Source organism: Lineus longissimus, chromosome 2 (assembly GCF_910592395.1).
Source record: "Lineus longissimus chromosome 2, tnLinLong1.2, whole genome shotgun sequence".
NCBI classification, from domain to species: domain Eukaryota; kingdom Metazoa; phylum Nemertea; class Pilidiophora; order Heteronemertea; family Lineidae; genus Lineus; species Lineus longissimus.
This window is the reverse complement of record NC_088309.1, coordinates 17,732,505-17,740,138: the sequence shown is the minus strand read 5'-3', so window position 1 is coordinate 17,740,138 and position 7,634 is coordinate 17,732,505. Positions and strand designations below refer to the sequence as shown.

General features: G+C 48.3%; 2 protein-coding genes across 2 annotated transcripts; both read left to right on the top strand.

Moving 5' to 3' along the window:
* The first annotated feature begins 1,336 nt into the window (after window positions 1–1,336).
* LOC135482979 (uncharacterized) lies at window positions 1,337–1,999 on the top strand. The gene has a single exon (XM_064763462.1). The coding sequence runs from the start codon at window positions 1,337–1,339 to the stop codon at window positions 1,997–1,999; it is 663 nt and encodes a 220-aa protein (XP_064619532.1).
* Window positions 2,000–5,356: 3,357 nt separating this feature from the next.
* Window positions 5,357–7,627, top strand: LOC135482978 (uncharacterized). The gene has a single exon (XM_064763461.1). The coding sequence runs from the start codon at window positions 5,357–5,359 to the stop codon at window positions 7,625–7,627; it is 2,271 nt and encodes a 756-aa protein (XP_064619531.1).
* Window positions 7,628–7,634: the final 7 nt, after the last annotated feature.

The following is a 7,634-nucleotide window of genomic DNA, read 5'->3' as shown; positions in this document are numbered from 1 at the left end:
TGTAAGTGCGCCTAGATTTAGTATTGCGCAATCAGTGCGCTCCATTTTAAACGGCGGATACGGAAATAGAATCCCTGAGTCCGGAAGCTGGGAACCCCGTGGACATAAGATGTATTTGTGAAAGTTGTCACGGACAGGAATTTCGGAGTATAAACTCATTATTTCTGATGGACTCAAAGAGGTAAATAGTGCCGCTTTAGGCTAAAATGATGTATAGAAACCCCTTGCCCTCTTTGAAACAGTAGCTTGGAGATGTCACATAGATTTTAGTGACTTTTGAAGGCCTTTTGTGCCGGTGCATGCACCACTCCAGAAATTGCAACCTTGATTTAGAAGTTGGCGAAATGCCAACGAGTTTCTTGAGGCTGTTTTCTGGTCTTATTTCTTTAGTTAGGTTTAGGTAATGTGCTCTGCAGAGCCAGTAGGGATTCCGATTGGCCTTAGGTTTTGGCCTGGTTCATTTAACTCAATTTTAGGGCACGAAGCCACGTCCAGGAGGACTAGATTTAGTTCCAGTTTCAGCCGTTAGGTGGCGCGGCACCGGTGCGTGAAAGATCATGGTCCCAGTAGTTTGTCTCTGTCCACCTAGGGGACAGCACTGGACAAGCATCCAATTGCCACACATGTATAAGTATTCTTGACAGGAACTTTCAGAGTTTAACACGTTTAAGGAAAGCAGATGTAGACATAATTCTCAAAAATGTTTATTGCTTTTTATCGTTACAGATTTTACAGTTAAGTACATAATAAACCTGTACGTTGTACAATCTCGACTTCAATGTCCGTTTGTCCGTGGGCAGCTACAGTAAAATCTCTGCGAAACAAGGTACGATTGCGAGATGTCTTCCATCAGCAGTAATAGGGCCAGGATCAGTCAGCTGCGGATCGAACTTCAATATCAACATGAGACGAAGAGGATTCGTATGGAGCTGATGGAGGCTGATCTTAATGACAGGTTGGAGTTGCTGAAGCTGAAAAAGGAGCTCCAAATCGCTGAACTTGAGGACAAGGAGGATGTGGCCGTTGTTAATGGTGTTACCGATTCTAAACACATTGAGGTTGACATGGTTACGTCTGAACCTGCTGGGATTATTGCGTCGGGGTCAGATAAGGCCCACATGGACAGGTTTCTGAAGGATGCGGCAAATGCATGTGGTGATGCTTTTGAGCCCGATGGCCTCCAGGGCCTGAACATTTTGGCGGATGCGTGTACCGCCAGGCAGCCACTCTGTACATCTCCGATGGTTGCACCCCGCGAACATTATGAGGACAACCTCATTGACTTACAGTCTACCCACCGCAACAGGGTGACCTTCTTTCCGTGTTAGTTAGTCAAATGAGTCTCAGTCGTCTACCACCACCAGAACCGCCGGTGTTTTCTGGTGACCCCCTGTTGTATGCTGGTTGGTTAGCAGCCTTTAAGACATTGATAGAAGGGAAAGGAATTCCACCTCGGGAGCGAATGCACTACCTGAGACGGTACTTGGCTGGTCCGGCTAAAGAGGCAGTGGAAGGTTACTTCCTGATTAGTAGTGACAGTGCATTTGATGAGGCAAAGGCAGTGCTTGAGCAGAGGTATGGAAACCCCTTCAATGTAGCAGAGGCTTTTCGTAATAAGCTGGAAGGGTGGCCAAAGGTTCATCCAAAGGACAGTCAGGCACTTCGTAAATTCTCGGATTCTCTAAGGCAGTGCGAAGCAGCAAAGAAATCCATTGGTTCTTTACGAGTACTTGACGATGACAGGGAAAATCGCAAATTGCTAATGAAATTACCGGACTGGCTGGTAAAGAGATGGGCGCGGATAGTAGCTGATTGGCGTTCCAAACATGGGGAATACCCACCTTTCAGGCGATTCACAGAGTTCGTATATCAGGAGTCGGAGATAGCAAATGATCCTGTCACGGGGACATTCAGCAAGGATCAACAGGCACTAGGTCAGACTCAAAATGTAAACAAAATGATAAGTCGCCCAAAGTCATTGGTGTTGGGCGTACATTGAGCACAGTAGTTGAGAGTCCGACAGCGCCGAAGTCTTGCGCGCTGTGTGAAAAAGGACATGACTTGGATGTTTGTTACAAGTTCCTGGGTAAATCGCTTACCGATAGGAAGGCCTTCATCAAAGAACGCGGTCTGTGTTACGGCTGCCTAGGATTTGGACATCGTTCTAAGTTTTGTCGTAACGGGGACTTGTAAAACCTGTTCCAAGCGTCACCCTACCTCGCTACATGGTGACACGGCGCCAGTGAAACCCGGTACCGGTAATGAAGAGTCTAGGAAGCCCCAGCGAGATACTGAGGGTGGAACAGTGCATAGGGTCAAGGCTAAATTGGGTACTGGACAAAACCTGAGCTCAATGATTGTACCTGTAGAAGTGTATCACCAAGACAGGCCGGTTGTGAGGCATGTCTGCTATGCTATGCTAGATTCCCAGTCTGATGTATCCTTTATACTAGAGGAGACCAAACATAAACTAGGAGTTAGTGGCATCAAAACAAAACTCAGTTTATCAACAATGACGGCTGAATCGCAACTTGTAGACACAGATAAGATAAGCGGGTTGGTGGTCAAGGGACTAGGCAGTTGCAGCAGAGAGGTTCACCTACCCCAGGTTTATACAAGACCAAATATACCAGCTAATAGGGGTCATATACCTACCCCTGAGGTAGCCCGGAAATGGGGCCACTTAGAAGGAATTGCTGAGGAGCTGGAGCCTACCTTGGACTGTGAGGTAGGGATGTTGATAGGATATAATTGCTCAAGGGCACTAGCGCCTAGGGAGGTGATCTGTGGCCGTGGACATGAACCCTTTGCGCAACGGACGGATCTAGGCTGGAGTATTGTTCGTTTGGCTGACCCTACAGAACAACAGGAAGTGGAAATAGGCGGCAGTAGTCATCATATTGTCGATCTCGTCCAACTCGTGCATGAACCAACGCATGTCAAAGGTCGTACGCTTGATCCTGTTATAATCCGTGGTCGTGACTGGGGTTTTGTGAGCAATCTTGGTGCTGATCCGTCTTTCCCATCGGATCATTTTGCAGTCTGCTGCAAGCTGAACCTTCCTAAGCTAAAACCACAGACCAAAACTGTCACGTGTAGGAAACTCAGCAGCATTGACGAGGAAGCTTTCTCTCAGGATATTGCACAATCCAGTCTAGTGCAAACCCCCGCGGATGACTTGGACAGTCTAGTTGTCCAATATGACTCTGTGCTGCGGGACATTCTTGATAGTCATGCTCCGGAAACGCGTCGTACTGTGAAAGTCAGGGAAAGGTCACCATGGTTCGATGATGAGATTCGCCAAGCCAGAATAATTCGCCGCAAACTCGAGAATAAGTGGCGAAATGAACGAACTGAAATAAACAGACAAATGCTCAGAGCTCAGTGCAATGCCATCAGTACGATGATTGATAAGGCTAAACTTTCTTTCCATAGCTCAAGAATCAAGGCTTGCAATGGCAAAGACCTGTTCAAGGTCGTCAATGAGCTTGTTGGAAAGAAGTCAGTGTCTCCTCTGCCAGATAATACCGACACTAAGGCCATGGCAGAGGATTTCTTCTCTTTCTTTAGCCAGAAGATCAGCAACATCCGTGAGAAATTTGATGACTCTGGTTTTAAACCGCTCGCAACATCCGATGGCTCTAGTACCACATCCCTGCTACAGGACTTTGCACCAACGTCAGAGAGCGAGGTTAGGAAGCTCATCCTCTCCTTGCCAGCTAAAGGATGTAGTCTCGATCCTATCCCCACGTGGCTCCTGAAGAAATGCGTCGAACCACTCTTGCCTGTACTAGTGAAGATCATCAACCTGTCGCTTGAGACTGGCCACATGCCCGTCCCTCTTAAGTTCGCTCTGGTCAAACCGCTACTTAAGAAAGCAACACTTGACAAGGAAGTACTCGGGAATTACCGCCTGGTGTCTAATTTGACTTATCGTTCCAAACTTATCGAGCGAATAGTAGCAATGCGCTTAAGAGATCACATGTTGTTGAACAATCTATACGACCCAAACCAGTCCGCCTATCGCCAAGGACACAGCACAGAAACTGTACTGTTGCGCATTACAAGTGATATCCTGGGCTCACTTGATGTGGGAAAGGAGTTTCTTCTAGTGCTGTTGGACCTATCCGCAGCCTTCGATACGGTGGACCATCATATACTTTTGAGTCGACTTCAACATCGCATTGGCCTTGCGGACAGGGCATTCCAGTGGTTTGTGTCTTATCTCGCAGGCAGAGAGCTTTCAGTTGCAATCGGCAACATGTGCTCGGACTCTGTTGTCCTCGAGTATGGTGTTCCCCAGGGCTCTGTTCTTGGTCCTGTTCTGTTCACCATATACACTCTACCACTCAGTGCTGTTATGCAAGAACATAATGTTCCATACCAACTGTATGCTGACGACAATCAGCTTGAAGCGTCAGCCCCCTGTGGCGATAGTTTGCAGAGCAAGCGGATGGTGACACGCGTGGAATCATGTGTTAAGGATGTGAAGGACTGGTTATTTGAACACAAACTAGCGCTCAATGCCCCCAAAACGGATGTAATTAACATTGTTTCATCGCGCAGAACTGGATCTATTGCCGGAATATCAGTTGATGGAGTATCGGTACCAAAGTCTGACTGTGTCCGGGATCTAGGCGTTCTTCTGGACCAGGGCATGACAATGCAAGCACATGTAAAGAAGATATGCAACGCTGCATATGCCAGTTTGTATAGTATTGGCCGTTTTAGTAGATACCTTGACCAGGATAGCCGGGAACGTCTGGTTCATGCCTTCGTGTCCTCTCGGCTTGACTGCAACAATGGATTACTTGCTGGTTTACCGACGAAGACACTTGCTCCATTACAGCGTGTTCAAAATACTGCTGCTCGCATCGTTTGCAGAGTCAGGAAGTTTGATCACATAACACCCACTCTGATCAAACTTCACTGGCTGCCTGTGGCAGAAAGGATTGACTTTAAGGTGTTGCTTCAGGTGCACAAGTGCGTGAAGGGTGCAGCTCCCCAGTATCTGAGAGACCTTGTTTTTTGGGAAACCTGCTCCCCGCACAACCCGATCAGGTGCTTTCTCGGAGCTGGTGGTTCCTAGAACCAAGACTTCTTTTGGGGATCGTAGTTTCAAGTGTTATGGACCGCGTCTATGGAATACTCTTCCATGCCACATTCGGGACACTGTGGACACTGAAAAATTCAAGGGAGCGATAAAGACCTGGCTGTTTGTGCGAGCTTTTGGAGAGGGAGCGCTGTGAGCAAGGACTCTGTCCATGGAATAGCGCTATAAAAGAGACTATTATTATTATTATTTGTCTGCGGTGAAGCATCATCAGGGAATAGGACGCAGCCTATGGAGACTGCAATGCCAGAGGTCACAATCTGTCTGAAAACAGGAGTGAAAGAAGTTATCTCTGTGCTGGAGACAGATTTTCCTGAGGTCGAGTCTGTACATCCCTTTTCACAGGAGGATTCTCAGTTCCTAGCCAAGATAGAATCAGGAATCCATCAACTTCCCGACGGGCATTACCAGATGCCCCTCCCATTTAAAGGGGATAAGGCACCAACAGTATCGAACAACAAACCTGCAGCCCCGAGTCGTCTCAATCAGTTGAAGTCAAAGTTTAGGAGCAACCCTCAGCTGAAGACGAAATATGCCGAATTCATGGAAAAGATCATTGCCGCGGGAGATGTAGAGGTAATTGGGGAAACAGAACGTCAAACCGAGAAGGAGGGACATTTGTGGTATCTTTCTCACTTTGCTGTGTTTGGTCCCAAGTCTGAGAAGATTCGCGTATTTGATTGTCGAGCACAATATTTGGGACGATGTCTGTATGATTATCTACTTCAGGGCCCGGACATGATGAATTCACTGGTAGGGGTGCTATGCAGATTTCGTCACGAACCCGTGGCTGTAACGTGTGACGTCGCTCGTATGTTTCATCAGTTCCGGGTAAATAGAGAGGATCGGGACTACCTTAGGTTCCTGTGGTGGCCAGGAGGGGACGAGTCAAAGCCAACAGTGGAATATCGCAGCAGGGTTTTCCTATTTGGTCTACGTTGTGCTCCAGCATGCTGTGCTTTCGGTCTAAAACAGATTGCCAGTGACTTTAAGCCTAAGTATGGAGAGGAGGCGGCAGATTTCATCATGCGGCAGTTTTATGTTGACGACGGATTGGGGTCAAAACCAACCATAGAGGGAGCTCTATCACTGATCAAATCAGCCCAGGAGGCCTGCGGGGAAGGCGGACTACACCTCCCCAAGATAGCGTCGAACTGCAGAGAGGTGTTGGAGAGTATTCCAGAGGAGGACCGTCTGCCTAGTCTGAGAGAAAGCGAGCTGCCTATGAACAAGGGGGAGCTCAGTTACCCCCTGGAGCGTGTGTTGGGAATACAGTGGTGCATCGAAAATGACACTCTGACATTTAGAATCGTCCTAAAGGATCGACCATTGACACGCCGCGGAATCCTGTCGACAATTGGATCTATTTACGACCCCCTAGGAATGGCTGCACCTGTCCTGTTAGTGGGAAAAATGATCTTGCAGGAGTTATGCAGAGAAAATGCAGACTGGGACACACCTCTGTCAGAAAATCTCAGGATGGACTGGGAAAAGTGGAGGAGTGAATTGCCACACTTGGAGCAGCTGTCAACACCGAGATGTTATAAGCCAGGTGGATTTGGGGAAGTGGCATCAGCATCTCTACACCACTTCTCTGATGCGAGCAGCAGGGCCTATGGACAATGTTCGTACGTCCGTCTTGTGAGCAGGCAAGGCGACGTACACTGCAGTTTCATCATGGGGAAGGCTCGAGTTACTCCTTTGAAACCACTCACCATACCTCGCCTGGAGCTAACTGCGGCCTTGACATCTGTCAGGATAAGCACTATGCTGACAAGGGAGCTTGATTACAAGATTGCTGAGCAGACATTTTGGACCGATAGCAAGGTGGTCATGGGTTACATCGCAAATGAGGAGCGCCGGTATCACGTCTTCGTCGCAAACAGAGTGCAGGAAATCCGAAAAGAGACTGAGCCGAGTCAGTGGCGCCATGTAGCGAGTGAAGAGAACGTCGCTGATGAAGCCTCACGTGGACTGAACCCAGAGCAACTTGCAAGTGGTACTGCTAGATGGCTTAGGGGACCTGATTTCTTATGGGAGAGGGAGCTTCCCAAGGCTGGGCATCAGGAGGTTGAAGAGATTGAGGATGATCCAGAGGTTAAGAGGGAAATCACAGGAACTGTTTTGGCAGTGAATGTCAAGGCAGCAAACATGTACCCATCTCTGCTCGAGAGACTGAGCAGCTTCTCCTCATGGGAGGCAGCAAAGACAGCCATTGCCATATGTCTCAGATATAGGGACCGTCTCTTGGGAAAACAAGACGCAACCATTAAGCAGCGCCCCCTGGCAGCGGAAGATATGCAGCGTGCTGAGAGAGAGATTCTCAACGCAGTTCAGCTCGAGGCATTTGCCGAAGAAATAGGCATCATAAAGGATTTGGAAGGCCGGGATGGCACTGGGGGAGAGAATGTCAAGGTCATCAAAGCCAGCTCGCCTCTGTACAAGTTGGACCCCTTCATCGACCGGAAAAGGAATCCTCAGAGTAGGAAGACGGACACAGAAAGCAGAATATGATCATGGC

What these genes read in the sequence shown, in the direction of transcription:
- LOC135482979 (XM_064763462.1), top strand. Translation starts at nt 1,337, where the DNA reads ATGAGTCTCAGTCGTCTACCACCACCAGAACCGCCGGTGTTTTCTGGT.
- LOC135482978 (XM_064763461.1), top strand. Translation starts at nt 5,357, where the DNA reads ATGCCAGAGGTCACAATCTGTCTGAAAACAGGAGTGAAAGAAGTTATC.